This window comes from Notamacropus eugenii, chromosome 6 (assembly GCF_028372415.1).
Source record: "Notamacropus eugenii isolate mMacEug1 chromosome 6, mMacEug1.pri_v2, whole genome shotgun sequence".
Lineage (NCBI taxonomy): Eukaryota > Metazoa > Chordata > Mammalia > Diprotodontia > Macropodidae > Notamacropus > Notamacropus eugenii.
Genome location: NC_092877.1, coordinates 79,246,554 through 79,273,071, shown reverse-complemented (window position 1 = coordinate 79,273,071; position 26,518 = coordinate 79,246,554). Strand labels below are relative to the sequence as shown.

Here is a 26,518-nt window from a genome sequence, read left to right as displayed (position 1 = left end):
AAACACTCATTTTACAGATGAGGAAATTGAAGGGTGTGGCATAATTGAACACAGGTCCTCTGACTCCAAATTCAGAAAACTTTACCAATGTACCATACTGTATTTTGCATTAAAGTTAAGGCAAGTATTTAACAAAGTCCTAAATACAGTAAAAACTCCTGGAGGCCAATTTATTTCTACTATATCCCCAAGGATTCTATTAATGGAAACAGGGATTTTCAACAACCTAAGAGTTTAAATAAGTTTGAAGATACGAGACAAAGCCCAGAGACAATTCAAGTTCCTGAATCCTTCCTTGAACCCATTTAATCAATAGCATTTACCCAACGGCATCTGCCTCAATGTCATACTTCAGACGAATCTAATATAATTCCAATCTCTAGTTTCTCAATCGGGTACAATCAGAGATGAAAATAAAAACTCAGTCTAAAATCTATGGGTAATATCAGTCTAAAAAAAATCAACTTCCAGAACAAAAGAATTTTTATATAAATAATGTAATAATATAAATATTACAAACATTGGAATGGGGTTGGAATTACAGACAGAGGGTACAGCATTAGCAAAGCTACCCAAACAGGAAAATACAGTGTTCATTTCTATAAGCCATTTCCAAGACTTGGAATCTTCTTGGTTTATGCCTCACAGAATCTTGTTCTTTCAAAGTTCAAATCAGCCACTACCTCCCTCATGGGGCCTTCCATGGATCCCCCATTAGTTAGTGCCCACTCCCACTTCAACCTTCATTTTATTTATGTGAGTACATGTTATGGTCTCCATGGCAGCATTTCCCTCTAGTAGACTTTAAGGTCCCTGAAGTCAGGGTCTGTTTGGCCTGTGTTTGGGACACAAACATTCAAAAATTCTTCACACAGGAATTCATTAAATTTCAAGAAATCCAGTTTGACAAAAACACAAGATCAATGATAGCGGATAAGAAGTATGGCTAGAAAAGTTGGCTGTGATTTATACTACAGGCAGCAAAGGAAAAAAAGTTTTGAACAGGAACATAGGTTATAAAACTGATGGAAGGCTAATATGAACTGATGAGCAAAAACAAAAGAAGGGTGTGGAGTTAGGAGGAATCATATAGGAGAATAATTCAACAGTTAGGATGAACCTAAACTATGATGTATCCATCATGAAAACTTGGGATATTCTGAGCAGAGAGAGAAGGGAAGGGAGAGAAGGGAAAGACAAGAAAAATAACATATAAATGGCAGAACCAGATGAATGACTGGATATAAGCAAAATAAAAGATAAAGGCAATTTTGAGTCCCACCTGGGCAAGAAGTTGATCAGGTAAGTTTCATGGTAAAACTAACATTTGACTAATTCTGGAAGAAAATGATGTCAGAAGGCACAAACTGGAAGGATGGACCCAATGGTATTGGGAGGGAATCATCAAAACAAAGCTTCCAGAGTAGTCCAGTTTGGCTGAAATATGTAAGAGTTAAGTTAATAAGCATTTATTAAGCACCTACTATGTGAAATGTTAGGGTTACAAAGAAAGGCAAATATAGCTCCTGCCCTCGAAGAGCTAACATTTAATGAGGGGAGATAACATGCAGACAACGATGTACCAACAAAATATATAAAGGATAAACTGGAAATGACCTAAGTGGGAAGGCACTAGCATTAAGGAAGACAGGGAAAAGGCTTCTTGCAGAAGGTGAGATGGTAGCTGAAACTTGATAGAAGCCAGCAGACAGGTGAGGAAAAAAGGAATTCCAAGTATAGAGAACTGCTTGTAAAAAGACCATAATCAGGAGAGGGACTGTCTTATTTGAGACCAATAAGGAGGCCTGTAACACTGAATTGTAGAAGGGAGTAAAGTAGAAAAAGACTGGAAATATAGAAAGGGACCAAGTTATGAATAGCTTAAAAGGCAAACAAAGAATCTTGTATTTGATCCTTGAAGCAATAAGGAGCTACTGGAATTTAGTAACTAAGGGAATGACATGATCAGACTGGAGCTTTAAAAAGATCATTCTTTTAGATGAGAGAAAGATGGACTGGCATGAAGAGAGACTTAAGGTGAGGGGACCAATCAGAAAGCTACTGCAATAATGCAGGTAATAAGGTAACAAGAGGACTACACCAAAGTGATGGCAGTGTCAGAGGAGAGAAGGGGCTCTATACTAGAAATCTTGTAAATGTAGAATCAATGGGACTTGGCAATCGAGTGGATGAGGGGGAAGGGGGCTGAGTGAGGAGTCAAGGATGCCTCCCAGGTTGCCAGCCTGGGTGGTTAAGAGGATGAAGTCAATTTTGGACATACTGAGTTTAAGATGTCAATTCATCCAGTTCAGGATGTCCAATAAGCAGTTGAAAATGAGGAACTGGAGATCAAGAGAGAGGTTAGGGTTGACAAATAGATGTAAGAATCATCAGCATAGAGATGACCAAATCCAAGGAAGAAAATGAGATCACCAAGCAAAACAGCACAGAAGGGGAAAAGAAGGCTCAGGACAAAGACTTAGGGAACGTCCACAGTAAGTGGCCTAGCCTCAATGAAAATCCAGCAAAAGGAGACTAAGAAGTGGTTAGACAAGTAGAAGAAAGATCAGGTACCAATGATTTAAGGCTGGAAAGGTAGATGGATATGAGATTGCAGAAGGCCTCACATATGCCCAGGAGTTTGGGATTTTATTTTGTAAGCAATGGGAGTCGCTGAAGATTTCTGAGTAGTAGAATGATCAGAGTTATGCGTTACAAAAATTAATCTCTGTATTAAGTAAAATAGAAAAAGTCAGAGATGAGTGGCAAAAAAGCCTAGAAAAGGAAGCTACTATAAAAAAGATCAGGGAGAAGTAGGGAAGGACTAGGATATAAAAAGCCTTTCCTCCCATTACCTCTGTTCTGGGTTGGGCCTGACTTGGGTCCATGAACCTGACAGTGTAAAATGAAATGAAAATCTCATACATCATTCCACAATTAACAATGTTCTCAAGCTTATATTACATATAAATATTATTATACCAAATTTACAGGTAAGGAAACTGAAACTGAGAGACTAAATGGCTTACTCTTGGACAAATAGAAGTGTCAGAGCTGAAAAGGCTGGATCTAGCAATCTTCACTAGACCATGCCACTTCCTGTAACTATAAGAACAGAGAGGGAAGAATTACTATGGTCCTGGAATCCACAGGATTCAGGGACACTATATTTATGGGACAGAATCAAAGATAATTTCCAAGCTTAACTGGGGAGATGGGGGCTCCATGACTGTGATAAACAAGAAGATCAAGTCTGAGGGGAAAGAACACGAGCTCAGTTTGGAGTTCCAGACAAGTCTGAAACTTGATCAGCACTGAAGAATTAGCCGTACAGACAATGAGATCACCGAGGGACATGGGATAAAGAGAAAGGGGAAGGCTAACAGCAGATCATTGGGAAATGTCTATGCTCAGGGGGTGAGGCTCAGGGGGTGGGATAAATAAGATTTATAATGACAGAAAGAATGATCATAGGGATAGAAGATTCAGGAGGATATGGTGTTACAGAAGCCAAGAGAGGACAGCTTATGAGAGAGGTGGATGGTTTACAATGTCAAATGTTACAGACAGGTCAAAGAAGATGAGGATACTATCCTTCTCTCATATTAAATCCCTTCTTTACCTTGACAATAAGAAGTCTCTTGAGAGGCAGGTAAGAGTACTGGAATTGGAGTCAGGCAAAATCTGGGTTCAAATCTTACATCTGATATTTCCCAGGGGAGTTTCTTCTTTTCAGTTGCCAAGCCCATTTCAATAACTTAACAAGCCCCCTGATGCATCTTTAATCAGTCAACAAGAATTTATCAAGCTTTTACAATGTGCCAGGCACTGTGCTATGTTCTGGGGATACAAAGAAAGGTGAAAACACAGTCCCAACCCTTAAGAATTTGCATGTTAATGAGAGAGAGAATATGCAAAAAAACTATGTATGTATAAGATATGTATAGAGTAAATGAAAAATAATCTCAGATGGAAAGAGGGGAAAAGAAAAAGATGACAAGGAAAATCCTCCTGAAGAAGGTGATAACTGAATTGAGTCTTAAGTGGAAAGAACATGCAGGGAGAAAAATAATGAATTTTATTTTGAACATGTTGAGTGTGAGATGGCTAGGGGACACCCAGTTTGAGATGTTCAAGCGGCATCTGGTAAAGCAATAAGAGTTCAGGAAAAGGTTAAGGCTAGATAAAGAGCTGAGAATCATCTGCATAGAGATAACTAAAGCCATAGAGACATGACGAGATTACCTAGCTCCTTTCCTCCAGAGCCCTGGGAGACATCTACAGTTAAGGAGCATGACCTGGAAGAAGATCCAGCAAAGTAGAACAACAAAAAGCTGTGAGATAAGGAGGAGCATGGTCACAGACACCCAGAAAGGAAAGGGTGACCAATAATGACAAGGGCTACAAAGGCAATTAAAAGGTCACTGGTCACTTTGGTAAAATCAGTTTCAGTTTAATGCTGAGATGAAAACCAAACTGTAGAAGATCTGGAATCTGTCCAAATAATCTTTTTGTGTGTGTACATAAATCTGGTCATGTCATTCCTATGCTAATGAATCCTAAATCACCAAAGACTACTGGGATAAAATTCAAATTCCTTTGTCTGGCCTTCAAAGCCCCCTACAACAATGTATCAACCTAGCTTACTGCCTTGTGTAGTCAAGCTGGCCTGTTTTCTGCCCTGTGCCTTTGTTCAAACTATTTCCAAGGCTTGGAATACATTCCCTTCTCATCCCATCAAGAACAGTTCAAATGTTGCTTTCCTCTAATAAAATCTTTTCTAGCACACTTCCCTCCACTCTACCTTATTGTTAATGACTTTCCATAGGAACCACTGTTTTGCAATTTTCTATAGAATTTGTCATCCTGTAATTTACTGGACTTCAAGCTCCATGAAGGCAGGGAACTATGTTATCAGTTAACATCTAGCACAAAAGTTCTGCACAGCAAGCACTTCATAAATATTTACTGGCTGAATAAATTAATATTTATTAAATGAATGAAAGCTGAGAAAAGGTCACTGGATTTGTTAATTTTGACATTCCATCTTGGTCATTAACTATTTGTAGTTAAGGGTTTTCTTTTCTCTGGGCTCAACTTCTTTATCAGTAAAACAAACTAACCTTGCTATACTTCAGCCAAATTAAATCTGTTTCCTCTTTAACGGATGGCTACTAACAGAACGATAGTATGGAACGTTACTATGAAAGGCAGGAAGGCTTAACATATCTACGTTAATTACTGTTGAATGCCAGCACAGCAAGGCAATAACAATCATTTCATAAGAAACCAATTAAGTTTCATTTCTTCTAACATGTAAGGTCTATGTTTAAAAAAAAAATAGCAAAATGACAAAGGAATAGGAAGATTTTCAGAACTCTGATTATATATGTACTTAATAAATTTAATATATTTTAAAATCTGTGCCTCACTTAAACTGATTTATATGAAGCATGTTAGAAATACTTTTCATAAAAAGTATATTTTGAATGGGAACTCTTAGTTATACTATCTACTCTCTTTATATTTACATATCTTACAGACATTAAAAAAATTCAATCAACTGACCTTTTATTAAAACATGAATTTACTTAAAAGTTTTATGGTTTGGTATTACATGATTCATAAAATGTTATACCAAACCAGACATTATCTAGAAAAAGTAACTCATCAGCTGTCAGAAATATTCAGGGATTAGTAAAACTTTAAAAATTATTCATGCTCTTTGCTTCTATTTACCTAGGGAGGAGTTATCATAGCACACATTTTTATCCTTATTTGAAAATCTGCTTTAAAATTATATCATTTTTGTTCATAGGTCTGTCTATGTGAAAACTGAATCAAAACTGGAATCAATGAACCTTAGATTATACCGTAAAATGTGTTTCAGAAACAGATATATTTAACAGTTTTAAAATACATGTACATCTTAAAATGCAATAAGAGTCTGCCACATGAAGAAATATTATTATAAATCTTCTTTGTAAAGCAAAGAATTATGTCCTAACTTTAAAAAAATTTCTTTTGAAATTTTACTAGAAGTAAAATTTATCGATCCTCACAAAAACAGTATTGCTTAAAACACAACAAAAATAACACAACTTGATAGAATGATACAATTGATAGATGGTCTCCACGATATAGAGGTCTTGCCTACAAATACATTCAGTCCTGTTACATTTAAAATATTTTAAAACTTAAAATTGTTTTTTAAAAAAGGTAAAGTTTTATATTTTAACAAAATTTTTAAAAAATTAATTCATGGCTGGAAATATTCCAATACATATTCCATCTTATTCTATATTAGGCTATAGAGATCAGTTGACTTATAAATCCATTAATTAACTCAATGATCATGTTAGGTGCCTAAAAATTACCTTCATTTTTCTAGTCTAGGAGAGAAAAAAATAAGACACTTAAGTATCACTACAACCCAGAAATAACAATTAAGTTAAGATTCTATAGAAAGCTACATACTCGGAACACAAATACCATCATATAATTGTAAACTAGCCTATATATTTATTTCACTGTAATTTAGTTCATGTTCATAAGAAACAAAAACCTCAATTTCATCTTATAGTTAAGGTACTATGATTTACATTAACTCAATCTCACCATAGCTAAGGAAAGCTGCAATTATTGTAGTCTAATTTACCAAATCTTAAAGAAAAGTATTCAAAAGCATGATAGCATTCTGTCTACATCAGTTCTTCTTACCTGTAAATGGTACTGAGACAGTAATATATCGTACAATCCATTAGTATCTGGAACAACCTACTAAGGAGCCTTTATGCGCAATGAAAAGAGCACAATGGGCTTATGTATGATCCTGTGCTCAGAACATGATGCATTTTAACCCCACTGAAGAAGCTATACACACAGAAAACAAGCGCTTCCTCTTAACTTCTGGTTAAGGTGCAACATTGTTTCCCCCACACTATGTGTATTTACACCTACGTTCCCCAACCTGTTAAGGAAGTATAACCACAAATGTATTAAGGTCAAACAAGAATAAAGTTATCAAAACAACACCATCTAAACACCTTTCTGGCTAAAAATACTCCGGTTGAAAAAAAAAATCAAACAAGAAAAAAATACCATTACTAGAAAAAGGCTAAAATGTCTATTAAACATCTAAGCAAAGTAATTCTGACTTAATTGGTAAAAAGTACTTACTAATACAAAAATGCTTAATAAGCTTCGGGACAGATAGCACGAATTCTTCAGTCATGTTAATTAGAAATTAAAATAAAACCTTGCTCAGCATTTGGAGGCAGAAGAAAAGGATATTAAAAAATAGTCTGAGTCCAAACTTTTTTCTTTTTAATGAAACTTTATCAAAATGGAGACTAGTCACTGGTAGGCAAGTTCAAGGGTTTAGAGAAGGTTGGTTTTTTTTTTTAATAGTTTATGAAATTTTGCTTTTGTTTTCTTTTTAAAACAGTAATTTTCTTCCAAATTTAAATAAGAGACCCACTACCAAGATGGCTAAAATAGTCTTAGCCAGAGTTTTAAAAGTTTCACAAAACTGCATAAGTGCATTTGATATAATAATTTTTCTTAATTAATTCTAGTTCCATAAATATCTTTCTCCTCTGTATATCAACTACTATATTATGAGAAAAAAATTTTCAATAAAGAATGAAGTGATTTCACTTTTTTAAGTTACTAGTAACTATTTTGTGGACAATTTGCTCCATGACATCTACCTACCATAACAGACTTAAAACCTGGATACAAATTTAGTAACAGTGACGTTTTGTCCAACAAATTCCTGAAAAACCATGTGCAAATTAGTTTTTTAAACTGAACCATTTAAAATTATATCACCACATAAAACTATAAAATACTCTACAAACATAAAGGAACGTTACACTCATTTGACCCTTAAGATGACTCTGTGAGTTGCCAATTTCCTTTTTTACAGATATTTCAAGTCACAATTGCTATAGTTATATAATTTGCTGAAGTTCACACAACTTCTAAGAGGCAGAACCCAAGTCTCTTGACTCTAAGTTATACTGCCTGTCATTTTAAATTGATTCAATCATTTTTGATGGAAGTCTTTCAAGGCGTTTTCCGTATACATGAATTTCCCTGTTACCATAAAGAAATTTACAACTTGATTCTTCTTTCACTCTACATATTTTCCATCAGGACATCTGAAAAAAATATGATACTTAAATCTTTTCCCTAACTGTCAGTTCCTTAGTGAGACCCCACTGGTCAGACCCCACTTTTTACTTCATGTTATCCTTGGGCCCAATGTTAGCTTGCTCACTAAATTTTCAGTGCCCTCTTACTATCATGTCTGCTGTTCTTTCCATGCCCTTACTGTCAAAACTCATCTCAAATCTGATCAGCTCTCTGGTCTGGATATTTTTCTGGCCTATCCATCTCCTGCCTTCTCATGAACATATACACGATATGTTCCCAATACACGAACATATCCCAATATGCAAGAAGGGCCCTCCACTCTGGAAAACTATTCAGTAGTAGTTTTCTATCTCACTTCACAGTTTAAGCTTTATAATCCTAGAGTCTCACATTCCCATCTTCCTCAATACGTACACATGAAGGAAGCTAAATCTAATGAAGAATTTTATAACTATCAACTAACTTATGGGAGAGGGGAAAAATATGTTGGCTGAGCATGAAAGTCATGTAAGGAGTAAGTAAAATCAGTTTTGATAGGTGATGTTCCTTCTAACTGTAAGGGCTAAAAACATGAAAAGAACTATAAAACCACAAACAACCACTAAAACCAACTCAGCTCACTATGGGAATCAGCATGACATTTAGCACCTTAGGCAATTTTATTAGTCATTTTCAACTTGTACTCAATGTTAATATAAAAATCGAATCAAGTGACAAGAGTTTATTGAAGAAGAGGTACTGCAGTATGGTGGGAAAAGATTTGGATTGAGAATCAGTAAGCCTAGACTGTAGTCTCAGGGTGGCCTTTAATTCACTGTGTGATTTGGGGAGTGGGGAAGTAAATCATGTCACCAGTTGGACCTGTTTCCTCACCTGTCAACTTGGGGATGGGAGGTCTAGCATTTTACACATGAAAAAACTGAGGCCCAAGAAGGTAAGTGCTTTGGGCAAGGGTCACACAAGTGTCAGTGAAAAGCAGGATTTGAACCTAAGTGCTCTGACTCCAAATGCAAAGTTCTTGTCACTTCAGGGCAGCTAGGTGGTGCAGTGGACCAGTGCACAAGTCAGGAGGACCTGAGTTCCAAACTCACCTCAGACCCTTGCCACTCACTAGCTGCGTGACCTTGGGCAAGTCACTTAACCCCAATTGCCTCATCCTGGGTCATCTCCAGTCATCCAGATAGATATCTGGTCACTGGATTCAGGTGGCTCTGGAGGAGAAGTGAGGCTGGTGACCTGCACAGCCCTCTCTCCCTCAAAAGACAAAGTCAAGTGCAAGTCATGTCATTATTTCTCTGATGGCATGGTCTTCTTCAGCAATGAAGGACAAACATACCCACACACATACACCCATCTTGTCACTTCACTAGGCTGATCTCCAGATTCCTTTCTGTTCTAAAATGATATGGCTATGTTGTATCTTGAGATGTTCCCATCTATTAGCACTAAGGTGATGCCCATGACTACACAACTTTGCTGGGGTGGGACCCAAGTGGAAAACAGTACCAGCAGTCGTAAATGAGTTTCTAAATACTGAATGCATACTGAAGAGACAGTGATAACCTCAAATATGCAGCACAACTGGAAACTTCTGCAAAACAACAGCAACAGATAAACTAAAGTGCAGTAACCAGAAACTGGTGGCACTTCACAACCAAGACTGAAGTAGACCAGAAAGCTTAAGTGATAAAATAAAAAAAAACAGATCTGGAATGTATAAGTTCTGATTGCTATTATGAACCAAACTGCATTATATTCCTTTTCACATACACTGAAGGGGTTGTGTGATGATTTTTTTGCTACTCAAGCCAGTTACAGGAGAATGAAGAATCAGCTGCAAATAATGATTTGGTAAAAGAAGCAAAAAATAATCCCTGCCTGACTCTGGAATATCTTATATGCTTTCTTTAATCTTTAAAATACTGTACCGATAATGTAGTTTTGCTTATTGTTAATGTAACTTTACTTCTTAATGGGAAGATCCTTCCCATCCATTAACAGGCCCGTGTGACCTGCCTGGGTCACATGGAGCCTATGGTGGGAGGAGTTTGCTGAACAGGTGGAACAGGAAGGAGTGGAGAAGACAGCAGAGCTGAGAGCAGTCCGAAGGAAGGACGCAGGCTGCTGCCAGTGGGAGTGATTTGTTTCATGGAACTGGTTTGTGGGAAGCCCAGCAGGGGAAAGTCCGGGAATGGTACTGTTCTCTGCTTTGTTCTACGATGCATTTGGCTTTCTGGTGTCTGAATAAATGTTCTGGTTTTGCCTTACAAGTGGAGAGTCTGTGGTATTTCACCACCCAGAATTGTGCAAGGACAGTAATGGAGGCAGTGGGCGATGGGAATATCACATTGGCACTAAAAATATCCATTGCCTCATATATGCTGGATGGATAATCCGCATTTTTTTCATTCATTTTTATATTTGAAACAGACAGTACAGATGGATGAGTTGGGCACAGTGCAGAACAGAAAGAGATAGGGCTAGACTGCCTTCAGGAAACTGCTGTTGTTCAGTCATTTTTCAGTTATATCTGATTCTTTATGACCCTATTTGGGGTTTTCCTGGCAAAGATACTGGAGTAACTTGCCACTTCCTTCTCTAGTACATTAGATAGATGAGGAAACTGAGGCAAACAGGGTTAAGTGACTTACCCAGGGTCACACAACTAATAAGTGCCTGAGGCTGGATTTGAACTCATGAAGATGAGTCCTGACTCCAGGACCACCCATCACTCTATCCACTGTGTTACCTAGCTGCCTCAGAAAACATAAAGCTCCTTTACTGGCCAGAATTCCCCCGGAAACGAAGTTTTTTCTTGTTAATGTCAATATCCTAATAGTTTTGCTGTATAGCAGCAAAAAACAGAATACAACATTCTCCGAATTAAAAATGAGTTGATGGAAAATGTTATCCACATCCAGAGAAAGAACTATGGAGTGTGAACGCAGATCAAAGCCTACTAATTTTCATTTTGGGTTTTTTTTTTGGTGGCTTTTCTATTGTGTTCTGTTTCTTCTTTCACAACATGACTAATGTGGAAATATGTTTACATGACTGCACACGTATACCCTACCTCAGATTTCTTGCTGTCTTCGTTTGGTGGGGTAGGAAGGAGAGAGAAAAAACCTGAAACTCAAAATCTCCTAAAACATGAATGGTGAAAACTATCTTTAAATGTAATTGAATAAAATACTACCTACCAAGCAAAGACATAAATAAATGAACAAATAAGTAAATAAACAAGAAAACAAACAAATAAAAAGAATTAAGGAGGAGTATCACAGAAGTCAATCAAAAGAGGCCTGGTAGATACAGGCCAAGTGCAACCCACGGCCAAAGAGAAAACCAAAAGAAGAGGAAGAAAAGATGCCACCAGGGAAACATACAGGAAAAGAAGATGGGCTGGTCACATAACTAGGGCAAAAGATGACAAGTGGATAGCAGGAGCATTCCACTTCTATTGTCGAGAGAAAACAAAAAAGGTCTCCAGAGATGGATGTGATCTGTATCACTGGGGGAAATGTTCAAAGCATAAAATTTACAAGTCTATTTAAATATTATGACCTAAACACGTACCTAATGAGAGAGAAGGGGAAGAGTTATGAATACTATACGGCTAAGTAAGGTTAATGTCACAGGCTTCAGCGCTATTGGGCTCTGTGCAATTCAGAAGACTAGATATTTATCTAGAGGTCTAGATTCTAGACCTTCAAAGAGAAAAACAATCACAAAATCTGGGAGTTGAAGCATCAATGGCCATTTACCCTAATCCACAGTCCAAAGGAATCCCCACTATAATATACACAACATATGGTCACCTAGCCACCATCTAAAAACTTTCAAGTAGAAGGAGCCTACCACCCCTACAAGCAGCTCATTTCACTTGTGGACAGCTCTAATTGTTGGAAAGTTTTTCTTGACATCAAGTCTAAATTTATCTTTGCAACTTCTGTCCAATGTTCCTGGTTCTGCCCTCTGGGGCTCTCATGAATCCTTCTACCATAGGACAGCCTTTCAAATACCTGAAATACAGCTATTGTCCTCTTAAGTCTTTTTTCTTCCAGGTCCTTCAACAAATCCTCCCATGTCATGAATTCAAGACCCTTCATCATTCCTTTCCAACTAATCAATGCTGTTCTTAAACCTTGGTGCCCAGAACTAAACATAATAACTTAGATGATGTCTAAAGAGCAGAAAGTACAATGGGATTACCACAGCTTTGTTCCTGGAGACTATGCACTTCTTGACGCAACTAAAAGACTGCATTAGCATTTTTGGCTATCACATCATACTACTAACATATTGAGCTTGCAGTTCATTAATTCTCCCCACCCCAATCCCCCTTACTGATGGATATCCATGCCTTATCCATATTATATCTGTGATTTTTCTGTACCTGATTGCAAGACTTAATCCCTACTGAATTTTATTTTATTAGATTCAGTTCAAAACTGTAGTCTGTGAAGATCCTTTTGGATCCCAATTTTGTTAAGCATTATGTCAGCTATCCCTGCCTGTTTGGTGTCAACAATAAATCTGATGAGCCCATCTTCTCTGCTGTTATTCAAGTTATTGATAAAATCAGTAAACAACACAGAGTCAAGTCAAGCCTTTGTGGTACTCTACTTCCACATGGACACCGAACTATTAACAATTATTCTTAAGTTTTATCTTGTGAGTTCTGAACCTATCTGACTGCATTATCACATAATGCATATTTCATCTTCACCACAATGGTATGAGGTACACAACAGTTTTACTAAAATCTAGGCAAATGGCCAAGCATGGTGATGTACACATTTTCCCAGTTATAAGGAAAGTTGGAGCTGGTGGGAGATTGTTCAAACTTGGGAGTTCTGAGATGCAATAGGGTTAAAGTTGATTTGATATCCATACTAAGTCACCAGTAAAATAAATCCCTGGGAGTGGGGCTGCCCAAGGAAAGCAAACTGGCGCAGGTCAGAAAAAACAGAGCTGCTCAAACCTAACATACCATTTAGTTCAAGGACCAAGCCTGTGAGTGGCCACTCTACATCTAGACATAGCAATTCTGACAAAATAGGAAATTATGCCAGTTTGGAAGGACCTGCTCTGGATGAAGCAATGCTGGCTCTTTGAAATCATCATTTCCCTTCCTAGATGTTCACCAACCACTTCTTTAATGACCCATTCTAAAATAGTTTCATAGGAAATGAAGTTAAGCTCACTGACTTGTATTGCAGACCCTGCTCTTATTCATTTATTAAAAACTGAAACATTTGCCCGTCTTCATTTCTATGGTACTGCTCATGTTTTCAATGACCTGAAGGAAAGAGTAAGCTCAGCCATCATATCTGTTGTTTGTTTCAGGACTCAAGAATATAGTTCATTTGGGTCAGGTGATGTTTTAATAAAGCTCAGACAAGCACATATACTAATCTTGAAGATCAACTTTATGGATTTTCTCCCCTGTCATTTCTAATGTAAAACTCATTCCTTTATAGAGAAAAATCAGTCAGTCAACAAGCATTTATAAAACACTTTTTAAGCATTATCAGGCACTGTGCTAAGTGCTGGAGATATAAAGAAAGGCAAAAACAGTCCCTATCCTCAAAAACTTTATATTCTAACAAAGAAAACAACATGTAGATATTTATGTGATGAGAGCCAAAACTAGGGTTATGGTCATACAAGTGGAGAGATGGGAACATATAAGAGATGTTTAGAAGACAGAAATGTTAAGATCTGATAACAATATTCTACTTACTACCTCACCACTGCTATGATCTTGAGCTATAACATAAAATATACACACAAACCATTTGCCTTTCTATATTATCTTTTTTTCTTACAAAGTGAATAAATTTAAACACTTTAAGAAGGAAAATTGTAAAAAAAAAAAACCAAAAAAACAAAAACTTCAAATTTCTAAATTATGCCTTTAAAAAAAAAAAAAACTTCCCCTGCTATTCAATTATCCTTGAACTTATCACTGCTTTACATAGTGTTTTACAGAAGAGACAAAAGATACATATAGACGCACAGATATGAAGGTAAAACACACCTTCCACATAAATGGAAGAAATATATTTTCTTACTTATTTCAGAACACGGTATTGCAATGTTCCCATGAATCTTTTAATAAAGTTAGAACAGTGCCAAGAAGGTGACAAGAGGATGGATATACCAATACTAGCATATATGACCATCATCAGTAACAACCTAGCATGTTGGGGCATAGGGCCAATACATGGACCTTACAGCTTCCGAAGAGCTATGCAACTGGCCAATATATAATATACGATTACTTCATACATACAATATGCTAGAGAGGAGGAGAAGTCTACTGTGTCTGTCCCTCACCTTTCCCTTCAGGTTCTGTCTCAAACCCTCCTAAAGATTTCCTGAATAGGAAACTGGTATGACATATTCAAACCAAAAAACATGTCTAAAACCAGCAAATTACATCTGACTAAATTCTCTTCAAAGCTATCAATGAATAGATCCCCTAAATATGAACTGAGTGATATGACGCCAGAACTGTATTGGTGGGAAAACTCAGAACAAAGTTCTTAAAAAGTTATTTAACAATAAGAATTGTCCAACAGGGAAACAGAATCACTTTTGAAATAGTGAGTATAAATGAAGTATTCAAGCAGAGGCTTTGAGTAATATTATTTTAAAAGGTTTTTCCACTGGGTAAGAACTTGATTGATAACCTTGAAATGATAGGATTCTCAAATTCTATTAAATATTTCTATATATTTCTAAAATGGCACTTAAAAACTATAAAATGTTAAAAATTACTTATTTGGGTCTAACCAACACTCCAATACATCTTTTAGAGATTATGTCCAAATATTATTTCTAGGGTTCCCTCTTCTATCTCATTTCTATTATGGGTAGACCTTACTCCATCCTTCCTATTTTCTGCTGTTCTTCACTTTTACTCCTTTTAAGTGAAGTTTTATGATTCATTTTTTAAAAGTTGTATTGATATATTGTTTTTAGATTGTAAATATTTACACACTATCCCCACTTTGTGAGGTTTCTTGTAACAAAATAAAACAATCAAACCTAAGAATAAAGGTTTGATTTTAAGTATAAACATTACCTTAAAGTATATACAACAATCCACATCTGTAGCATCCCAATCTCTTTATTCAGTTTTTAAAATTAACAAATGTATTTTCTCTCCCTCCCATCCTTCACCCCACAGAAAAGAGCGGAAAAAGTTTGTTGTTATATGCATAATCAAAGCAAAGACCCTCATTTGCTATATACAAATGATCATGTGCATGTGAGAGAGAATGAGAGAGAGAGAGCTGTATATACTTATTATACATATGTTTCTGTTTACTGGGGTTGTTTCTAAGTTGGATATCCTGTTTATCTCCTCTTTTTATTGTTGTTGCGAAAATTTCAGAAATGACTCTCCTGTTGAAGGTTCATCTTTCTTCTTCATTAATGATCAGGCTTACCTTTGCAGGATATATTATTTTGTGTTGCAGTTTGAGTTCCTTTCCTTTATGGAATATACAATTCTATTCCTTCTCCAACTTCTCCTAACTCAAGAGGATTTCAGGTTTATCTGAATTGTTACTCCTCCATATCTGAAGGTCTTGTTCTTAGCTGCTTATAAATTATGTTAGTAAAATTGCAAAGTTTAACCTCTACATCCCTCAAGATTCTCAGAAAGGGATTTTTCTTTATTTGTGATGGCAATATGTGAATTTGTTTGATCAAAGAGCTGTTCACTGCATTCAAAAGTTGGGGTAATTCAGACTGTCTTTACAGTTTCTTATGTTATTTCTTTCATTTGATATTCATGTTTCTAAAAACTTATTTCTTCCAGGAAATCTATCATGCTTAAATTATACTATCTTTAATGTCAGTTTTTAAGCTTTTATAGAATTTTATTGAATTTGTGCTCTCTTAACATTACTGTTTTTTACTTCTGCCAAATTATCATCTACTGCACTAATATGTCATTTTCTCTTTCAGAATCTCTACTTCTTTGGAGAAATTCTGTATCTTCTCAATTCTTTGCCCATGTTTAAAATTATGTAGTGAAAGCTCTAATTTCCAATTAAATTTCATCATTAATATCTTTCTTCTTTTAACTTTCTCTTTTAAACCATTCTAGACTGTCTTGCTATCATTCTATGATGTTTAGGGTGGTGAGGTTCTGCAAATTCTCATTTTCACCAAGGAATGTTTGTTTAGTTTCCGTTGGTATAACACTCTTTCAATGTATTCTGGTTTCCCTTAGCTTTTCTCCCTATCTTTATAAATCTCTGTTATTTTCTTTGCTTGAACTTTCTCTCTTGGACTTTGGCCTTTCATCCTCTTGTATTCAGTCACTTGTCTCTGGTTTCCCTCCTTGTTTTTTGGCTCCTCATCATTCTATTCCTTCACTGATCCTCCTGAGGCTGAACATTTTTAGTTTTTCTGTGTTGAGGGAGTCTGGTTTCTGCCCAAGAAGAAAGAGGGGGAGAGAGTAGCAAAAGCAGCATTGGCCCCAGCTGCCTTCCAGCCCACCTGCCTTGAGGTACAATAGAGCTTTCTCTTCTTGCCACCTTCATATTTGACTGGACAAAAATCACTTTGGGAAGGGGAGGAAAGAGAGAAAAGAGAGGAACCAGTTGAGGCTGTCACTAATATGGAGGATGAAGAGGGAATAGACAGGAATCTACCTCGCAGATAAGATGGGGTAATGCTATGATGAATGAAGTTATCGCACTAGGTTTTTACCTTGTGTAGTGTTTCTCTCTTTTTATATTATGCATTCAAGCTTTAATTACTCAGTATCTGGCACATAATTCTTTCTCTTGAAAAAATCTTGAAAACAACTATTGTGTTACTTTGCCTATCATATGAACTTTATTTGGCTTAGTTTACCATACAAATGTTCTTAATAGTGGCAAAATTTTAAATTCCAAAAATGATATGATAAAGCATTTTTCTAACTCTACAACCACAGGTTTCTGTATCCATACCAGGCAGTACATTTATTTTTATTATCTATTTTTGTTACGTATTTGTTTTATTATTCATTTACAGTTGTCAGGTAATTAATGTGATCAATCTTCTTTTCTCCTGCAGGGAAGTTCCATTAAAACCAAGGGTTAAAGGAAAAGACCTAGAATAATTTCCAGTTTACAGTGTCCATTTTTGGCTCCCTGTTATCCCCAACACAAAGAGTATACAGAGTCAGGAAGATCTGGATTTGAATCTGGTCTGACAAATTCTAGCTAGGTAACCCTAGATAAGTCATTTTACTCCTCTGGGCCTCAGTTTCTTCATCTGTAAAATGAGTTGTCTTTAAATGCACAGAAGAGAACAGAAGGAAGTTCAAAAAGAAGCAAACAGGAGCTGGACATTTCTGAAAGTAATGTGTAGAATTTATCATACACTTTTTCTAAAAAAAAAAAAAGTGGTATGAATTGTAGATTGATGCTTCATATACAATCTTCTTTTTGAAAATGTTCTTTTTTGTTGTTTTTTAAAAGTTCAGGAAAAAATGTACACAAAACAACATCTCATCCCAGGTTATAAACAATTTGAGAAACCCTGGGGAGATGGCATTAGCAGAGGGTTAATTTAAAAATGAACCTTCAGGTTCATATAAAGTTCCTTCAAATAAGAGACCCCAAAAGCTAAGGTGGTCCTCCAGAAAGAACTCAAGAGCTTTTCTGGCCACTATAAGCCCTCTGATACTGCCAAAGTCAATATCTGTAAAACTGAAACTGGGTCAGTATTAGCATGTGGGGGCAACAGTAAAGTTGAACCATAAAAATTGATATGTTTCACTTAAATCTTGTCTAATTTCTCAAAACTGATGGACTCACAGGTCCTTCAAAATAGATATGAGACATGGAAGGTGCCAGTAGTGATGACTCAACAAACAAGCAAAATCTTTCTTTATTCTATCAGTTAGTCTACCCTGTCCAGTCATTTCACAGCTGCTCAAATAAGAAGGTACTTTCCTGATAATCTCTATTAGCCAAATGCTGCAATAAACTGATCTCATAAGACAGTACTTTTTCACATGGAATACACTGAGACTCCTTGGGTGAAATGAAGGACCATACCAAGAACTTTGTGAAGGCAACTAGTCCACAACCTTTGTGAAACAAGAAATTTACCTTCGATTTGGCACATATATGGAGGTTTATTGAGAAACTAAAGCAACAGGTTTTCTATATTATCATTTTTAAACATACATGCTAGAACCTCTACATACCAATAAATGAGTATAGTCATAACCTTCAAACATTTTAGATGTGAAACGTCAGAATAGATTTAACACCACAGGAAACATGAAAAGTGACGTGGTAATAATAGGTGAAAAGAATTAAGCAAATCAAATGAAATGATGAGACTCCAAAGATCAATCAGAAGGAATGATTTATAGGACAGTTTAAGTATTAGGAGGCTGGCAACCAATCCCGAGGTTTAGGCAAGAGGCCCAGCAAACAGAGCCCAAGTGCAAATAGTAAGGCTATCTCTTGATCAAAAAAGCTGACCCCAGAAAGTATTCTCATTATAGGATTAAAGAATACAATAATGTGTAATGTTTTTTTCCTTGGCTAACAGGGACCCTGAGATGACAGAAGTCACCACCCTGCTAAATTATACATATATTCCAACAATGCTGCCATAGTTCAAAATTTTTAACTCCTCTTTTGAAATTGCTTTTATAAATTGTAGCATTTTCTCCTGAATATAATCAGTGGTAGAAAATATTAATTTGCGTGTGTTACGTATGTGTGTATACATGCATATAGATTTATTTATTTATATGCATACATACACGTACACACACACACACACACACACACACACACACACACGGATATTCAATTGTAAAAATCTATCATGCTGTAGAGAAACATCACTCCTCCAGCTGCTTTGTTGCTCTCAAGCTGCAAGATCAGAACTGTGAAGTGAATGACCATGAACTAACTCAAAGTGGAATTTAGTAAAAAAAAATTCTCCATATTTGTACTGCGTAGGACAACATTTAATGGTGCCAGATACAGCTCTAGAGAAAACAAATACTTTAAAATGACAGCAATTTCAATATCTATCAATAACAAGTTGACAGAGTAGAAGAGAGGCATAATACATAATGTGCATCAAAAGGGAAAAAAATATTATAAGATGGTCAAAGGCTGTCAAGAAAGTTTCAAGGGTTTGAATGGCAGGATAGATAATAAGTAGGGGACGGACAAAGGGACAGGAAAAAAAATCACAGCGCTAAAAAGTGAAAACTTTACCAACTTTCTCCTTTCCAAATCTAAAAATTACACGTCCTTTTCCTTTCTCAAAGCCTTTTCACAACATCATACATTTGTACCCATCAAAGGGTTGTTCTAAGTAACCATCAGCATGATAGTTAACTCATAACTCTTCTTCCAGTGCTACCTTATTTGCCTTACTTCTAAAGTAGTGGTGCCCGTAGAACCTCTATCTTAAATTTTGAGACAAACTATGCACATTTACCTTAATTTCTTAAGAGTACTTGATCAGACATCACTTGAAGGAAGATGAGTTACTACTAAACACAGACCAGGTACTCGCTCTATAATCTACCCATATGCAACTACTTGCTGTTCCTCTAACTACCACTCCATTTCCCATCTTCATGCATTTGTATTGGCTGTCCCTCATGGCAGGAATGCTCTCTCTGCCTCTTAGGTTTTCCTGACCTCCTTTAAAATTCAGCTCAAACCTCACTCTCTGCAGGAGACTAAGCGCTTTTCCCTCTAAGATTACCTTCCATTTACTCTTTATGTATTTTGTATGATTTTGTATGTACCTCCAGTTGAATTTAAACTTTTTGAAGGCAGGGGCTCGTTTTTCCCCTTACCACAATGCCTGGCATATAATAAGCACTTAATAAATGCACAGTGGCCGACTGAATTACTAGAAACATTTTATTATTGTTAATGCAAACTACATATACAAATTCCATTCATTTCTAACACAATCTGCCAATTCTTCACATAATTTAACATATTCCTACTGTTTTACTGGGGCAAGGAAAGAGGTAGAAGCTTCAACATAGATATCTAAAACATAAGCAATTGTACGTCAATACTGCTCAGTGTCTGAAACCTGATGGCTCTGCTAACTCTCTATACAATAGTCAGCATAAAGAACATTTTATCACCACCACATCATGAAATATTTTGCTTTTCTAGGTGCTGAGGATCCTTTGGATAATAGTTCAAGAAAAAATAATACTAAAAAGAGAACACTGTTACCATTAATATTGATGATATACGTGACACTAGCTTAACTTTTTCCTACCATAAAATGCCCAAATCTTACTTGTCTATTAATCATAATTCAATCAATCTGTTAATCATTACTTAATCTGATCAATTAATCAAAATTAATCTGTTGCTGATGAACGCATCAAAATATTTCTTATGTGAGATGAGTCAATAAAAAGATTAAGATAAATTAGGTGATTTTTAGTATGGTGTTTCTCTTTTTATATTGTTGTTGTTAAAAATAGTAACCACTCACATTTGCATAATATGCCCTTGCAAGCCATTTCTTCACAATACGGGGTGAGGTAGGAAGGGCAAGTATTATTATCTCCAGTTGACAGGTAAGGAAACTAAAGCTCTGAAAATTTAAGTAATACTCATAAGTTCAGTGTTACATGAACGCTCCTCTTCTGAACAAACATAGATGGTTTCATATGACCAAAATACCGCTAAATAATAAAAATACCGCTAAAATGAAGATATAATGATTAATTTGATAACACTGAATCTTAAGATTTTCATAACCATCACTATGACAATACTGATAAGTCTGTAAAGTGAGCTAGAAGGTGGTCATCTTAGCTGACACACCCAATCGTCCAGCACAGCTTAGTCACTCCCACTCGGAAAGTGCTACTGATGCTTTAGTTTATAACTGTTGCTTCTGAATATTCTCCTAAAACTATGTCTCAGTGGGAGATGAAGAGGACCTGAGGTATGGCATGGAGGAATATATCAGAAGCAATAGTATGGCAGAGCAACATAAAAAGGGAAGTAATTCTTAGCCAATGCTACAGCTCTTTATGGTAAAAAATATATATATATATATATGTTCAGAAGGCATCAACTTTCAAAAGAAAAAAATATGAAAGAATATGAAGTTTCTCACAAGTGATGCTGGCTCCTCATAACTGAAGAAGTTTTTGACTGCATCACTGGCATTACTTCATTTGTACTTCTGTATTAAGAGACAGAAACAGAACCACAAGGCTCAGGATCAGAAGTATATTACTGACAGCAAACACGAAGAGCTGAATGAAGCCACTGCTGATGTTTAATAAGACGAGGCAAGGACAAGGTGACAGACAAGAGTCCCTCCAGCCTTGGACACTCACTGTGTGACTGGCCAAGTCACTTAAGCTGCCTGCCTCAGTTTCCTCAATGTTTTTTTTCTGGAGATAAAAATGAGATATTTGTAAAGTACTCTGCAAACCCTGAAGCACTATATAACACTATATAAATGCTAATTATTATTACAGTCCCAGAGGCATAGGAAAATTCAGAAATATAAGGGATAGACCTTTCATTTTCCCCTTGCAAAGAAGTGGCCACCTTAAAGCTGAAGACTAAATTAGACATACACGTTAGTTTTCCTCTTCTTTTTTCCTTCTATGTAGCTTTTTCTTAACTATAGTTTTTAGAAGTCTCTGAAAAATAAATGTAAGCAAATGAAGAAAGCATGTACCAGAAAAAGGTGATTTTTTAAAAAAAAGTTTGACAGCTATCTTTACTGCTAAAATATTGCATATAAAAACCTTACTCAATCTATGGCTGAATTATTTATTGACTTTTCACTTTTCCTCTAAATTAACTACTTTACTAAGTGTAATTAAGTGACAAGAGGACCACAGAGGAGCTTAAGCTGTATTAAGGAAGGCCTGGGTTCAAGTTCCACCTCTAATACAGACTAGGAGAGTGAGTGACCCTGGCCAAGTCACTTAAACTCTCAGTGGCCCTGACAACTCTATAAGACTTTTAGTTTCAAAGCAGGTGACCTTTTATGCTGGCAGGAGATTTCTCACTGAGAGTTTCTTAAACCAATGAAATCATACAAAACACAACATGGTTTACCTTTAGTAGTGTGTTTGTCCCTGGATTGAGAGAACCCTGCAAATATTTCTTCTGACAATCATACCTAGCTACCTTCCTGCTGGCAATGAAGCACAATGGAAAATGTGTTGGATTTACAAGTAGATTTTCATTGAAATCCCAGTTCTGTCACTTACTGTGAAAAGGTGCATGTGTCACTTAACTTCTAATGATTTAATAAAATGAGGGAATTGGACTAAATAATATTATCTCTAATGATTCTTCCAGTTCCAAATCTTTGTTCCTACAATCCTATACGGACATGCAGGACTTCACAGCTTCTATATTAAAAAAGGAAATGGAAATGCTTGCTACAGATCTATGAAAATCCAAGACACATTTTAAATATGACAAATTAATGGCAAACACAAAAATGTTTCAGTCTTTGCAAAAAAAAATACTTATTCAACCTTACCAAACCCTCACAAAACCGTAACTTTTTTGAGTTAACAAAAGAAGACCTGCAAAAATCAAGTTGGATTTTTCAGATGGTCCTAATTACTTCTTAAAGCTATCTTGGACATTGGACATTAAGAAAACTGACATAATTTAAAAGGTATCACTAAATGTCACCAGCCTACAAAACAATAATTTAACTCATAAGTAGATATAAACCCTCCCCTGACTCCCTGCCAAAAAAAGTGAGGTACAGTGTTATAAAGGGAAATTTCCGTCTTCTAAATTCAGAATATTTACATGACCTTAGAGGAAAATATTCTAAAATGACCTGAAAAATCTAATCCTTTAAAAATATGAAATGGGCTTCCAAATATGCTCTGCTTCTTTTTTTTAATCATAACATAATCAGAAAATGATTTCACTTAGTTTTTTTGTGTTTTTATTTTTGCCCAAGTAAATTCTCCAAGGAGAATATATTCTGTCTTTCCATTAATGAATGGGAAAAGGATTCACCAGAACTGAATAAAAATTTATTTTCACTACTTGCATACAAGAGGGAACAATAACACAGCAACAATAAAAATCATTCACTAGAAATTAAAAGCCAAAGTATGAAATTTAAGAGTTGGAAAGGGAAAAAAAGTCGGTTACAGGTTTATAGATCTTAATTATTTGAAGATATTATGTTGGTTTCCCAAAATGTCATAATGCTACAAAGCCCTTGAAAAGCTCTGTATAGTAAGCAGGAAGAAAAGAAGTAGACTTTAAAGAGGTATCTTTTTTGGAAAAAGAAAAAATAAGATCCTTAATTATTTCTGCCATAAAACATGAATTTGGGTAGCATGATCATCAAAAAGCAAAGGATACAGCAAGTGCATACATCAATGACCAACAATTATCAAGTGGATTAATTTTAAAAAACAACATTCTAGAATCTAAGACACTATTTCTACAAAAGAGAATGTCTTGGATTTAATAATAGCTCCAAAACATGTTTAATTACTGAAATATCGAAATAATTTTGTAATAAGGTGATTTCACCAATAAATCTGTGATTTAATGAGATTCTGAGATTTTCTATTAAATCAAACTGAAATGAATTACTTTCCTATCTGCCTCCAACATACACTGTTCTTTATTACTAAAAGATAAGACATTTTGTACCCTGCATAACCTTTATAAGCAACCAGAGTTGTTTCATATCTTACTACCTTTAGGAAAGCTTTTGGCAACAGATATGCACTACCAAATCAGGGGTTTTCCAAGGTTTCAAAGAGTCAAAATGGCTTTGATTGCATCACTCATGTAAAACTACAGAAACATAAAAGCCTGAACATTTTTCAGTGGTTATGGGTACCATGTACCTAGAATTAACATTATTGTTAACCACAAACAACAGTAAGACTAAGTATCACAAACACATAAATCATGATTAATAAGACAAACATTTGTGAATAAACAATACACACACTAAAAATAATGAATCACTCATTTTCCTGAGTGAAAATTTTAATATGTAGAACAAAAACAAATATACACCACGGTTCTGGCCTCCAGAGTAGTCAGACTTATATATGACTCAAATGACAGCACTGAAGCAAAGCAAAAAAAAAAACAAAACTAATCTGTACTCTGAATCAAAAATTTAGTTACAACCTAAAGTATTGCTCTGAATTTATGATGAAAAAAAAATTACTGCCCATTAACTGTTTTAAAAATCAGATAAAACTTAACAGTTGAATAATTCCTATAGCTATTTTTAATTCAGTTCTTGAATTTCTACAGCATAGCATGCAGGTTATACATTTAATACAAAATGCTAATACTCTAGACTCAAAACCATATCCACAATCCACAAAATAAAGCACCTTAGAATACTCAGTCATTATTGCTAACAAAGCCTGGGATTTACACTGTCAATGACCTAAGAACAATGGGTCACTGGGATGTTTCCAAGCCATACCTTTTAATCCACGCCATGGTACTTCAAGAACATGTTAAGGTGAGCCACGGCTCGGCACACTTCGATGCACCTCAAAACACCTCAGCCAGTGTATCATTCTCCTTTCCTTTGGAGATCATAATGGCTCCGAAGAACTATAATGCTTCCATTTCAATGTCAGTCTCATACAAAATTTCAATAACTTTAAAAAAACAAAAACAAAAAAAAATGACTTTAAGTGTTAGTATGTTAAAGCACTAGAGAACTGTGTTAAACAAACTGCCATGATCAAGAAAAATAAATAAGCTGTTGCTAATATGAAAAACTATGTTTTAAACAAATACTGTTCTATGTAAAGGAGTTAAGCTTTGCCATAGCTTCCTGGGGGCTAGCAATTTTTTAAAAATTTGGTCTCACTTTAGAACCCGGGCAAGTAGCTTAAACCTCAATTGTTGCTTCAGTTCTCCATCAATAAAAGAAGACAGAACAGACCACTCAGTCAAAGTGGTCAGACTCTGAATAATTATTTGGCCCAAAGTTGGATGAAACTTTTGCAGGAAGGCATTCTCTTCACAGGAATATTATTATTTTTTTTTTTTTAGTAAGAGGAAATAATACAGATCTGCTCCTATAGCAGAAATCATGTTGATTTAAATTTGTACACTTTCTAACAAATTGAAAAAATTTCAGTTGGTAAGGTCTTCTTATAGCATTTTATACTAATTCTAACTCAGAGATAGCAAAATCTATATAAGGGTTTCCTCAAATTTGATTTCTTGATTTTTCAAGATGTGGACTGGTAGAATGATTTTTTTTTTCCTCATTAAAAATTTTCTCCTTCTCATGGTTCATTTTTGGGGTTGGGCAATAAGAAAAGATTTCACTTGTAATTCCTATTTTTAATCTACTATGCATCTATTTTTATGTTTAAAAAAAGGAACTTGGAATTTGATCTACAGATAGGGAGACAAAACTGAATAGCTACTCAAATACATATATATATACACACTTATCATAAAAGAAATAATGATATTCTGGGATCAGCTCTGATTAATCAAGGTAAGTTTGATGAAACTGAACATTAAAGTAAGGGTTTCAATAACCAGAAAAGACTAGGTAGATAATAAAAGATAAGGTATTAAGTTATGTCTATTTATAAATGATAGGGAATATGGCAAAACCACAGGATAAAAGATTTATAGATGTTAGGAAACATTATTCCGAGAGTGAAACTAAATCCTTAGAAAACAACACAAAATAAAATACTAACAAATTTAAATATTACACAAGGCTGCTATCATCAGATACCACAACCTGAGATTCTGATTTTTAAATCACCTTTTACCAAATAAATTTTAGCCAGAAAAAAAAAGGCACTGCTTTACAAACTGTCCTTGAAACTACTTTTTACATCCAAATTATAAGAAACTACTGACTTTTTTATTTTTTAAAATGGAGACATCTTCCCATAGAAAACAATTCTAGTGCCAAGCAAAACTTTTAGAATTATATATTTAAAGGAGAGCTAGAGTATTCATTAAGCAGACATTTATTAAAAGCTTATTGCAAAGTACAGGAGGGTACAGGGGAAGATATAAAGATAATTAATCCTCCTCCCACCCCTCCCCATGGAGTAGTAGAAAATCACACACACTCAAAGTATGCATTAATATAAAATATACAAAGTTATAATGCTAAATAAAATATAACCTTAAGCATAAAATGTTATGCAAGGTCCAAGGAAGAAAACGTCATTTCTGATTTTTGGTAAGGGGTAGGGAAGTGGGTGGAGAAATACTTAAAAAAGGAGACTGTAGCACTTGAAATTGAATCCTGCAGGATGAGTAGGATTTCATAAATCAGTATTTTTTCTTTTACATAAGCA

At 35.4% G+C, this 26,518-nt stretch overlaps 1 protein-coding gene across 8 annotated transcripts in view; it reads right to left on the bottom strand.

Annotated features, from left to right (window-relative positions):
- The window catches only part of RBPJ (recombination signal binding protein for immunoglobulin kappa J region), a 110,342-nt gene that overhangs the window by 44,172 nt on the left and 39,652 nt on the right, over nucleotides 1-26,518 (bottom strand). For 4 of the 8 annotated variants that reach the window (XM_072620408.1, XM_072620415.1, XM_072620410.1 and 1 more), the window contains exon 2: nucleotides 24,655-24,835. The exons of 2 other annotated variants lie outside the window; for them this stretch is intronic. In XM_072620408.1, coding sequence (XP_072476509.1) covers nucleotides 24,655-24,671 — 17 coding nt within the window. In that variant the 5' untranslated portion in view covers nucleotides 24,672-24,835. Of the gene's footprint in view, nucleotides 1-21,312; nucleotides 24,172-24,654; nucleotides 24,836-26,518 lie in introns of those variants that run through there. 2 more of the 8 variants (XM_072620411.1, XM_072620406.1) reach the window with 2 other exon arrangements.